This window comes from Musca autumnalis, unplaced genomic scaffold (assembly GCF_047663935.1).
Source record: "Musca autumnalis isolate F117 unplaced genomic scaffold, ASM4766393v1 scaffold_3, whole genome shotgun sequence".
Taxonomy (NCBI): domain Eukaryota; kingdom Metazoa; phylum Arthropoda; class Insecta; order Diptera; family Muscidae; genus Musca; species Musca autumnalis.
This window is the reverse complement of record NW_027411866.1, coordinates 128753073-128766363: the sequence shown is the minus strand read 5'-3', so window position 1 is coordinate 128766363 and position 13291 is coordinate 128753073. Positions and strand designations below refer to the sequence as shown.

The following is a 13291-nucleotide window of genomic DNA, read 5'->3' as shown; positions in this document are numbered from 1 at the left end:
GCAGGCTGGTAGGCCAGTATATTATTTGTGAGATCATTTTTAAAGTGTCCCCTTCCCCTCCCCCAAACATTTATCTTTCACCTTCCCACAATTAGTGTCAAGCAACCATCAAACAAACGACAACCCAAAGCAACCAAAAAAGTAGTTTCATGCCAATAAAATCATAATATTGGGCAATAAAAATACATAATAATAATACCTAACAAGTGATAACAGCTAATCGCCAAAAAGGGGGTAACGTTCTAAGATTAGAAAACCAAATTTGTTGGATGTTTCTACTTTCGACCCACAAATTAAAAGAAGAAAAGAAAAAAGTTCAAATCAGTCTTGAAAAATTATTGATCTCTAAAAAGCAAAAGTCGTTTACCTTGTAGTTTTTGTTGTGAGTCGGTTGTGGTGCCGGTGTTTTTTGTTTCGCATAACGAGTGTGTATGGTGCAACAACAAAACAGGTGGTGGTGTGGGGTCGTGGTTTACGGTTCGTTAGATCGTGTCGCCGGTGGATATTGTCGTTGTTCGGTTGTATCCTTTTCATGTGTTTCCGTTTTTTCGATGGCCTTTGTTTTGATTTGGACAAAAAAAGGTCAATGTTCTTTTTCGCGAGTGCATAAATGTGGGGCCCATCTTCGTGTGTGAGAGAGTGGGAGTGCGATACAATTTGTCATATTGTTGTGTTTGACTTTTGTTTACATTTCTACCCAAATAAAAAATAAGGCTCCAAAAAATAGTGAGAGAGTGGGTGTAATAGAAAAGTGGCGTGGATAATGTTTATAATTTGTATCTAATTAAATAAAATTAAGTGTATGGAAAAAGAAGAAATAAATAATAATACAAAATAAAAATAATAAGTTCAACACAAATCTCTTTGAAATTTCCCGCCTTTTGTGTTTTGTTTAGTGGGGTTTTGTTTACATTTTTTTGTGGTTTATAAAATCAATGAAATTCCCAATGTTTTCTTCATCATCGTCTTCATTGCACAAACACAAAGTAAAGACTAAGGTGAGAATTATAGCCACTTGTTATAAATTATGTAAAAAAGTGAAAATAGGTAGGCTCATTTGTAAAAAAAAAAACAATAATAAAACTAAATAAATATTAAGACAGGTTTATATCAAGTTTTTTGGGTGGTTGAGATATTAAGGTTAAACGTTTGGAATGAAAGTTATTGGTACCTGCATATGTATATTATACCAGCATCCGGCAAAAAGCGGCACACGTGCCCTTAATGAGAGTAACAATAAAACAACCACCATTTAGATCATTGGTGATCACTTCCTTACGGTAGCGTAAAAACAAACCACACGTATTCTCTCTTTATTTCTCATTTTCCATTGCTTAGTAATGGGGAGAGTGTCTTACCACTACTAATACACGAACTATTCTGAGCACCCCTGATTTAGATTTTTCTGTTTTAGCAATGCAATAACGCACACTAGTTGGTGGAGAGATCGAAATTTACGCATACTTCATTTGTATGGGTGCCGATACCTGCCCTAGACCAGGGGTGCTCAGAATAGTTCGTGTATTAGTAGTGGTAAGACACTCTCCCCATTACTAAGCAATGGAAAATGAGAAATAAAGAGAGAATACGTGTGGTTTGTTTTTACGCTACCGTAAGGAAGTGATCACCAATGCCCTAGACCAGCATTCGGCACACAACAACGACAATTTAAGCAAACACTGTTGTCAATACATGGTTTTTCAATTAGTGAGTGGAGAGAGAAGCTCTCTTTGCTTGATCGCGAGTAAAGAGGTGCCGAATTCTGCCCTAGACAGAGAGCGGCGTTAATTTGCATTAAGAACTGCATTTAATTTTACTCGTTCCTGCATTTACGAAACAGCTGGTAAACGATAAACAACTGTTTTGTTGTTGTTTGCTATGTAAATTGTGTCTCAGAGCATGAATATGTTCTTTCCCTCATATGAATATGGGCTCTCTTCTACGGTGTTGCCATATTGAAATACCTAAATGCCCTTCAAATTCAGTTTGATTTTGTGCATTAGGAATGTGTATAATGCATGAATTGAATTAAGGCAGTTAATGCAAATTAACTCTGCCGTCTGTCTAGGGTATAAAGGATTGGATACATAAGCTACCTCGCCTGGTTGCCTTGCTTTCCTACTTCATTTCTGACAAAATAAAAGAATAAAGAAGGCCGAACAAATTTCGGACTGGGTTGCCCTTTTCTTTATCATTCTTTTATCAGAAGCAAGCAAGTACCTAAGCTGCCTCGCCTGCTTAACTTACCAGGCCTTTAGTTAAAAAAAATTTCATGAAATTAGGCGTTCTTAGATCGAACTTCTCACTACAGCACAAAAATTTACTTAAACGATGTGTTTTCAGCTTAAGTCCCGGTCCACACTAGATTTATTTCAATGAAAAAAAAAATCATGAAATTATGCGGTTCTAGATCGAGTTCCATAGTAGAGTAAAGACCTGGGTACATAAGCTGCTTTGCCTGGTTGCCTTGCTTTCCAGCTTCGTTTTTGACATAATAAAAATAAAAGAATGAAGGAAGCCGAGCAAATTTCGAATTGGGTTGCCCTTTTCTTTTTTATTCTTTTATCACAAGCAAGGCAAACAGGCGAGGCAGCTTATTTACGTAGGCCTTTACTCTGAAAACACATCGTTTAAGTAAATTTTTGTGCTGTCAACTTTAAATTTTTCTTTATTCTTCTACCAGTAGGCCTATTCTGTAACTTTTATCGATTAAAAAGTTGTTAAATTTTCTTTTGTTTTTGTAACAACTACAAAACAAACAAATGAAATTGTTGTAAAATAAACAATGAGTGAAGTTGTTAAAAAGTTACAGAATATGCCTACAGAAATGACTCCAAACTTTACTCAAACGTTGGATGTGTTTTCAGCTGTAGGGCTATGACTTTATTTTAAAACCTAATATCCCTGCATAATATTGTTATGAGCTTTTTTGCCTACGATTAGAAAATATCTCAATTATAAGGTGATTCTATAAAAAAAGCTCACCCACAGAAAACTTTTAAAGTTTTTATACATATATCAGGAGGGTTGGCGTTTTTTATTTGGGATGACGACTTCTATTTTGTTTTTTTCAAAATAGTCAGGCTTAATCCCATAGTCGTTGTTTTAATATTTTATTAAAACAACTTTAATTTATTAGTGGGAAAAAATTGGCGATGTTTACCAACGGGTAACGCAGGGAAGACTATAGTTTCAGATCTTCATCAGTTCCCTTGTTTCTTGGTAAACATCGCCAATTTTTTCCCCCTAATAAATTAAAGTTGTTTTAATAAAATATTGAAACAACGACTATGGGATTAAGACTGACTATTAAAAAAAAAACAAAAAAGTTTTTACATATCCTTAAAATACCAAATATTGGGAGGTACCGTTGCACGATGGGGCCAATGGCAAGTTTTTGAGGCAAAAAGTCATTTTTTCAAGTCAACGATTGAAATCAAATAATAACAGAATTATATTCTTAACACTTTCAAACCTCCAAAACCAAAAAATTACAATCTGGCAACGACCCACGGCGACATGCCAAGCTGTCAAAGATGTCATAATTATAATTCCGTTTATTTCTGACATTCAGTCGTAATTAAACAATTTAAGTATTTTGGCGCCAAAACCTGATCTGTTGATATTATCTATTTTTTAAAAATGGAAAATACGGGAAATGTTATGTAAATTAAGATTATTATTAAAAGTGTAAATGTAATATTAGATGTGGTCAATAATTTGTTGTGTCAGTAAGTGATGGTTTTTGATGTAGTCTGTGGTATCGTCCATGTGTTCTTTGGAGTATAACTTTCGGCTTCAGGGTGCTTTGTCGTAAAAATATGTATCTGGTGAAAGGTGACAATGTCGGCTAACAGATTTTGAAAAGAATTTTTGCGTATACTTGCGAATAAAAAAGTTATCAACTTCCAGATTTCGTAAAACTTAAAAATTTGGATATTTTTAATTTTTGGTTGGAAAATCAGCGAAAACCTAAACACCTTATAGAATGGATTTCTGCAAAATTTAATCGAGGTGTCAAAGACAACTTCATGACCGAAGTTAAAAAGCAAATTTATAATATTTGTGCACGCCTTAACCAAAAATGGATAAAAAATTGGAGGTCAAAAAGTCGTGTATTACAATTTGAAAGCTTATGGTTAGCCAGCGACACAGTATTTACGCTAGAACAAGGTAATGATAAAAATAAGAGAGGGCGCCCTAATGTGGATTATAGTGAAGGAAGAAAACTTGCTTCGGAAGTCTGCTATGAACACGGCAACAATACAAAACCCTTGATTCATGCCGCCTCTGTTTCGGCCAATTTGTCAAAAGAAAAATATTTAAACTATGTTCTCAAGGAAGTTCGGTATCAACCAACTAAATTGAGAAAACAATTAACTTCGACAGAGAAAATTTATGAACGATATATCTAAATCTGAACCGATTTCAATATGATGTCTCAATAATGTTTTCTAGACCAAATTCAGTCACACACTTTAAATTTCATCACAATTGGACATATATAGCGTGATTGCTGCACGAAATACCTAAAATCGGGTGAAAATATATATGGGAGCTATATCCAAATCCGAACCGATTTCGATATAATTTGGCATACTTTTTTTCTAGACGTAATTTCGACACACATTTTAAATTTCATCGAAATTGGACAGAAATTGCGTGCTTGTTGCACGAAATACCTCAAATCGGGCGAAAATATATAAGGGAGCTATATCCAAATCTGAACCGATTTCAAAATAACTTGGCAAACTTATTTCCAGTCCGAATTCCACCACATATTCCAAATATCATCATAATTGGACAGAATTTTCGTGTTTGGTCCATCAATTACTCGAAATCGGGCGAACATATATATGAGAGCTATATCTATATATGAACCGATATCAACCAAATTTGGCAGATTAGCTTCTAGGCCGATTATAAACATCTGCACGAAATGTTGAAGGTCTAGCTTGCCCCTGTGATTTTTTGCCTCAAAAACATGTCATCGGCCCCATCGTGCGTTGTAGGGGCAACTGGTTATACGATATACTGGCAACTGGATGGCCTTCCGATCTTGACGTCGGGTCCTATCATTGACTAGACAACGAAATGCTATGCAAATGTATATATGGTTAGGATGGTCGTAGAGAATATCTGATTACACAGAAACTCGTTTTATCACAAAATAAAACTAATTAGGCCCAGAAATTTTTGCATATCGTGCCTATTTTGACATATTTTTTACATATTTGCATAAAATGAGCATATGTAAAACAATATGCAAAAATATATACAAGGATTTGAGGTCTAAAATTCCCACCGAAATGGCTGAAATTTTGTCTTCGTAAGGGGTACGAAACTTTACACCTGAAATTTATCCGCTTGGGTCCACGTCTTCATATAGCCGCCATAGTACGGTACCTCCCGATTTCCGATATTTTGAAGGTTGTGGCCTCAATATCCCGCCGAAATGGCTGAAATTTGGTAATAAGTCTTCCTTTAGGGTATACAACTTTCTACCTGAAATTTGTCGGTATAGGTCCACGTCTTCATATAGCCCCCACAGAACGGTACCTTCGGATTTCTGGTACTTTGAAGGGTGTGGCCTCAATATCCCGCCGAAATGACACAAATTTGGGATTAAGTCTTCCTTCGCGGTATAAAACTTTCCACCTGAAATTTGTCAGTATAGTTCCACGTCTTCATATAGCCCCCATAGAACGGTACCTCCGGATTTCTGGTATTTTGAAGGTTGTGGCCTCAATATCCCTCCGAAATGGCAGAAATTTGGTATTAAGTCTTCCTTCGCGGTATAAAACTGTCCACCTGAAATTTGTCGGTATAAGTCGACGTCTTCATATAGCCCCCACAGAACGGTACCTCCGGATTTGTGGTATTTTGAAGGTTGTGGCCTCACTATCCCTCCGAAATGGGTGAAATTTGGTATCAAGTCTTCGTTGGGGGTATAAAACTTTCCACTTGAAATTTGTCGGTTTTGGTTCAGGCTTTCATATAGCCACCATAGAACCATACCTCCCGATTTTCGGTATTTTGAAGGTTGAGGCTGTGGTTATACATTTCTCAATTTTATTGACTTGTCTGAAAAAAATTTTGAACAGAAAAATTATACACACAAACATTTTTGTACCTATTATTGAAATATTTGTTGCAAAAGAAAATATGTATAATGCATAAATTTTGCATATGCACACATTATTTTTTGCATATGCAAAATTAATGCATTTTGCATATGTCATATGTTTCGATTGCAATTTAATCAGAAGCTAAAAATATATCCAGTCCCAAAATTTGACACGAATCGGACCAAAAATATGGGTTGCATAAAATTCTGATGTCTATTGATAACATATCGCTCATTAACTTAAAAAATACGTTTTCTGAGTTAGCAATTTCTATTTTTTCTACGACTTCTACTTCATCTTGTGTGAAATTTTCTTACTGATATCTCTAAAACTCGACCAGTTATAGCTCATTTACTATAAGTTTCGCATAATTCAACACAAAAGTTTTTTAGTTTATGAAGCACTAGAACACTTCAAATCATGCTTGATCTTGCACAGAAATTTAGCATGGTATCTGGTTAGCTGTTTCCAAAATATGGTGCATGTAGTTATTTTAGTTTTTGTGTAATAACATTTTTAAGTGGAGAAGTCAAATTTCAATCGCTAACTTACACGCGTTTTTCTCGAAACCGGGTTTTTCGAGATGTGTCACTCTTTGAGTAAATGAGCGATATGTAGTAAAATATTACCGAGCTAACCTAGTGCAGTTCTTCCACCTGAGGAATATGAAAACATCTGTCTCATGATTCCGATCCGTAACTACACTAAGATATTGGGTGTAACCTTCATAAACATGTTTAAGTCGTCCGCAGAATCCAATGCTATTTGCGACAAGATCAGAACTAGGAACAATGTTCTCAAGTCGCTGGCCGGCAGCTGGTGGAGCTGACAAAGAAATCTTGTTGACCTCTTGTAAAGCAATAGGCAAGTCTGAGGTAAGCTGTGCGGTGTTAGTGTGCTTTGTCAATGTTAGCGCTACGCAGTGGAAGAATATTCAAACCTGCCGCCCTGAGGACTGAAACAGGGTACATCCTCAAAACACCAGTGGGTCATCTACGTGAGGAGGAGTAGATTTTACCGGTAGATCAGCAGAAGCAGATGTTGTATATGCAGCACATGCTTAGGTGTTACCGACGTAAACATCACAGCCACAATATTGTAGCACGTCAGGACAGATCTTCATGATCTATAGAGAGAAAGAGAGAGAGAGTGAGAGGGAGGGAAAAGGGTCCATAGGTGCACACTAGAACCTCAAAAAATAAGGATATGTTCACTTTTCTTGGAAAAAACTTCAGTTTCTATTTGAATTTAAATTGTTATTAGTAATGCTGTGGAATATTTTTCACATCAAAACAAATTGTTTTCCAAAGAAAACTCTTCGGAACTCTGTCGAAAAAATATTTATTCCCAACATTTTTTTGTGATTACTCCAAATGTGAATTATCTTTAGCTTGTTTGTATTTTTCTATCAAATTCTCGCTTAAAATATTTACAAATATTATTTAAATTATTTAATTCGAATTTTATTTCTAGATACCATCGGAATCCGCCACCCCCACATTACGTTGTATATTAAATGGACCGTTTCGCGATTTACATTTTACCGTTACCGATCATCGAATTACGCCGGTTCATGATGTGGTGTTCTTGGATGAAGTGGATAATCCAAGTGTCAAACCACTCATCTATAGGCCGAAATTTCCTGAAACGGAGAAATCAAATGGACACAGTAATGGAATAACAACAACACATGAGTGGTAAGTGAAGACATTATTCATATTGATTTATTTTTGAGGAGAAACTATTTTAAATAGTCCTATAAGGATGATTCTTTTGTCATGCTGGGATAAGACCTTGTATCATAATCTCCTATTTGTAGCAACGATAATTTCGATCCGTAAGTCATTTCTTTAAAAATGCTATATCTATATAAATAAAATTTTTTTGCAAGGAAAATTTGGCCACGCCCACTTTTTTACAATTTTCATGTTTTCTAAAAACTACTGAACCGATTTTTCTGAAATTTCAGAGAATGTACAGGGATGGCCCCCTGTTAAAATAGGCTAAAAATTTAGTTGAATTTCGGTGCCGGCGGGGTATAGGGGAATACCCTATTTTTTTAAAATGCTAAATTTACAATAATTACGAATGTATCGGGTTGGAAAATAATTTGCGAGATAGTTGTGGTTGTGTCTCTGGCCTTACCTACTTTTAGGAATGTACAGGGATGGCCCCAGGTGAAAATAGGATGCATATTTTCCTGTATTTCGAAGGGGCGGGTGTACTTACCTTTGCTATATTTAAAAATAACGCCATATCTTTTGAATAATTTTAAATGCTGTTATAATTCAACAATGTGGTTTTAGGTACATACACGCAGAGAAAAATATGATTGATCCAACAATATTCGAGGAGCAACATACATATGTATTGTAAAGATATTGTTAGATTCCGCATGTAGTATTGTGAGTCCAACAATCGTTTTTGTTAATTACAACAATTGTTTTTGTCATATCCAACAATTCTCTTTTCTTCGACAATTTTATTCTCTTCTCTCGGTATTCGATGCCGTGGTAAAAAAAAAACAATTTTGGTGAGTTTTGTTTGTATGAGTTCCCCTTATCTTTGTTTTTTGTTTGTGTATGTACACCATGAGATTCTTGTTTTTATTTTTTTCTTCTTTGTGTTTTGATAGTTGAGTTACACCGCGATCTGAGAAGTGTTTTTGGTCGTAATTTGTGTTTTCTTTTCATATTTGTTGTGGTTTTATGGTATTCCTTATATTGGGGTAGGTGCTTGGAGGATAAGAGTAATGAAATAGTTTTGTTTCTTCACTTAATTTGTTGTCTTTTTAGTTTGACATGGCAAAACCTGGCCATGTGCAGTGTTTGTCAATGCTCATAATATTCTACGTGACATTTATACCAAAGTTAGGTAGAAAGTGTATACGAGAATTATATACGATCAAATCAAAAATTCCAGTAACAGGTTTTCTGGGCTGACAATAGTTTTTGTAATTCTAGATTACCATACCATAGATATTGTCAATAATTTGTACAATATTGAGGAATTTCGCCAGTTGTTTTTGTTTTGTATGTTTGGAGCAAACGATGTTATTTTTGGATTTACAATTGCAGTGCTTGAACAAAACAAATGAATTGTTAAAACAAAAATAGATATTGTTGTTCCAACAAAAGCGAAAAATATTTTTTCTCTGGGTGTATTTGGAGCCAAAATACCGGACCACGCCCACTTTTTTTATGTTTAAAACGGTGGTCATCAGTTTTCAGGATAAAACACTCTTTTCAATACATATTTTTCCAAAACTTCTGGGCCTAATTTCGTGCAATTGTCAGACAATGTCCATTAATGTCCCGTGGTCCAAAATGCTATATATTTGTATACGAATTTCGAGGGCCTATTGTTTTATAATCGCTATAGTTGCTAAGGTTATGAGTGCACTGGCCTGGAAATTAATTTTCGATACAACGGTGGTTGCGCCCCCGATCAAGAAAAACTATATATGTATTTACAAAATTCCTTAAAGGGTGAGTTTCAACGGTCCATCAGCCATGAAAAACTAAAACATATAAGTCTCAATAAGCGGGAGAATTCGACATAACCATTTTGTTTAAATTTTGTAATTAGATAGGATAAAGAGAAGGGACATCGACGATAATAAATCCTAAACAGCATAAATCGGCGAAAAATCCGACAAACAAAAAACATCCGTAGGAGAAAAGTACGATTGCAGACAAAATCTGTTGATAAATTTAAAATCCTCCTCGGTTTGAAAATGGACGGAAGAAGAGAGGTAGAAAATACATATTTTTGAATTGTCAAGCGTAAAGTCCATAAAAAGTTGTCATTAAAACTCATTACGACGGGTCAGCAATGCGGACCGGCGGCACACGCAGAGAAAAAAATATGATTGATCCAACAATATTCGAAGAGCAAAATATGTATTGTAAAGATATTGTTAAATTCCAAATGCAGTATTGTGATTCCAACAATTGGGTTTTGTTAAATCCAAAAATAGTTTTTGTCAACTGGAGAATAATTCTCTCTTTTCTTCGACATTTTTTTCTCTTCTCTCGCTATTCGATGCCGTGTTGAAAAAAAAAAACAATTATGGTGAGTTTTGTTTGTATGACATGATGCCTTTATCTTTGTTTTTGTGTGTATGTATACCAACAATAAGACTCTTGTTTTTATTTGTTTCCGTTTTGTTTCATTCTTTGCTTTGAGGTTTGGTGTTATACCGGAGTTTGTTATGGTGTTTAATTATTCCTTATGTTGTGGTGGTGGGTGCTTGTGGCTTTTTGTTTGTCTTTGTTGTAGGCCAATGCAGCAAACCATGTATTGTGTTCATCAATGATTGCAATATTATACGCGACATTTATATCCAAGTTATGTGAAAAGTGTATATGAGAAGTATATACACTCAAATCAAAAATTTCTGGGCTGGTTTTCTGGGTTGACAATACTTTTTGTAAACAAAATTAGATTATGATAGTTCCTACAATCGGTATTGTTAACGATTTTTACAATATTGCGGAAATTCGAAAGTTGTTTTTGTTTTTTATGTTTGGAACAAAAGATGGTATTTTTGGATTTGGATTACAATGTTTGAACAAAACAAATACATTTTTGGAACCAAAACAGATATTTTTGTTCCAACAAAAGCGAAAAATATGCACTGCGTGCACTGGGTTGTTTTTGCATTTGCTTCTTTCAAGTATAGTGTACGTGTACATAAACAAACGATGAACATCATGTGGTTGTTGTTTTTTCGCCCATGCATACACATGTTGTTGTTGTAATAGTGTTTTATTATTATGTTTGTATGTTCGTTCTCCTGTTCAATCTGGCTCAGGGTCTATCTCCAGTTCCAGGTAGTTGGCTACTTCGATGAGATGTAACCACAGATCCACTGGAGTCAGATGAGTAGGCTTGGCGGGGCAGTTGAATAGGTGCTTAGTATCGTGCGGGCTCATGCCGCAGATGAGATTTAGGCAACTGCAATATCCCGAGCGTAATTGAGCCAAAACTACTGCACTACTACACTGACGCTCTTCAGCTGCGATAGATGGGGGATGTGCTCCGATAACTGCATTCACACAATAATTGCTTATGGTCTTAGCAACTGTGTCCGTGTAAATGCTGTTCAAACATGCCTGATATGCCTGTTGATCTAGAGGTTCTCTCCTATATTGTTGGACCGTCGTCTCTAATGCATGAATATCCTTCTTGATATGCTTGGGTGTATCGGTGGCCAGGAGATGGTGAATGGGATGGCTCTCACGGTAACTCCCGAGCAAGTACTGCAACGATAGCATTTTATTATGTTGTCGTACTGGAAGAATCTTTGCCTCCTCATGTAGATGGTCCATGATGACACATGTACATGTGGAAATATTATGGGCGACGCTGGTGTAGAATGACGATTTGTTTATTGTTGGGGAATTCCTTTCGTTATTCAATCAAAATCACAACACTTCTATTATGACGTTGAATTGTCATTTCTATAAGCTCACTTGACTTTGATAATTGATAACACTTTAATCCACAGAATAACCACTCAACTAGACATGCATAACTGACACACACACTCCGACACACATTTCATTGACACTGATAAAACGAATTTTGTAATAAATTATAACAGAACAAATGACAAGTGAGACAGACTTGTCCATTCCACATTCATTCATTTAGATAACCAACAATAAAATACAACAACTCGAAACGAAAAACACTTAAAAAAGGGGCGTGAGAATTAACATTGATACGACAAATAACCGGCAGGTAGTCAACAAATGAACTTTCTGCGCTGAACAGCAACAGTAAATATTGGCACAATTTCAAAAAACAAAAAAGTTAACAAAAAACATCTAAAATCAAATAAAAATAAATTCAAATCTAAACAAATATAATTTATTTTGTTGTTACCGCTATGACCAACCAGATAAGAGGTAGAGAAGCGCCACTTTGTTTATTTAGTTTTACATACATACAAATATACATGTATGTAATTATTTCGCATATAAACAAAACAATATAACAAGAAAACGTGAATGAATCAATGATTAATGACATTTTTATCTTTAGCAACTTCGCCACCAGCACTTCCACTTTTTTGTGGATTTATTTAATTTTCAGGTCACGTTTTGATTTGAGTGGTGTTTTTTTATCTATGACACATAATAGCTATACAAATGAATTAGAGTCATAAAGTAGTCATTAAAGTGCAGTCTAGTCAATGTTCCAATTTAACCAAAAATGAATTGGGGGATTTACGGTTTTGCATACATCTGGGATCGCTTATTTTTATATATACAATCAGCTTAGTCTTGTCGCTTGTTGATTCCAGACCGACTCAAGCAGATTTTCTTTCGATATTTTCAAAGTTATCAATTGTTTTTATTGTAACAATATGTTCGTTTTGCTGCCTAATCTGGATCTGTGTCGGTCTTTAGTTATAGAAATGCGGCTGCTTCGATGGGTTGTAACCACAAAGCTACTAGAAAGGTAGCCACAAAGCTACTTGAACAGGCGCAGTGTGCCGTGCGGGCCTGTGCCGCATGCTGGGCAGATGTTTTGCACGGAGTCAAAACAACTCTGGTTTGTCGTGTCAGCTGACGCTCCACAGCTGCGACAGATGGGGGATGTTATCCGAGGAACATATTCACACTATCGTTATTTATGGCATCTGCTACTGCGTCCGTCAAACACTATTTAAACCTGATAGGATTGGTTATCTAGGAGTTCTCTCTTGTAATGTTGGACCTCTCTTTCTAGATTATGAAGATCCCTCCTGACATACCTGGGTATGGGGGTCCTATTAACCATATATCCTAATCACGATGGCTCTCACTACAACGAAAACATTCTACTGTCTTATACTGGAAAAATCATTGTCTCCTCATGCAGATGGCCCTCTGAAGACAAGAGGAGGCGCCCTGTTGCAGTTCTCAGGGCGGCAATATTCGCGGACCACACTGGCGCCGCATAGCTTACCATAGACCGAACTATCGCGTTATATGTGGTCAGCAAGGTTTCTTTATTTGCACCCGAAGTGCTGCCATGACATTCATTTCAGTGCTCAGCTCAGAATTCAATTGAGAAAATACCCTAGGAGGCAATTTTGAAAAAGACCCAAAAGGGCACAAAAATACTAATATTAAAAGAGGACAAAGGCTCCCAACAGTAAAAACAAATAT

At 35.8% G+C, this 13291-nt stretch overlaps 1 protein-coding gene across 1 annotated transcript; it reads left to right on the top strand.

Annotated features, from left to right (window-relative positions):
* Nucleotides 1-850: 850 nt before the first annotated feature.
* On the top strand, nt 851-12710 carry LOC141398305 (uncharacterized). Its single transcript, XM_073975587.1, has 4 exons — nt 851-998; nt 7602-7825; nt 12298-12369; nt 12554-12710. Exons 1-4 carry the CDS (start codon nt 936-938, stop codon nt 12708-12710), a joined length of 516 nt encoding a protein of 171 aa, XP_073831688.1. The 5' UTR covers nt 851-935.
* The last annotated feature ends 581 nt before the right edge of the window (nt 12711-13291 follow it).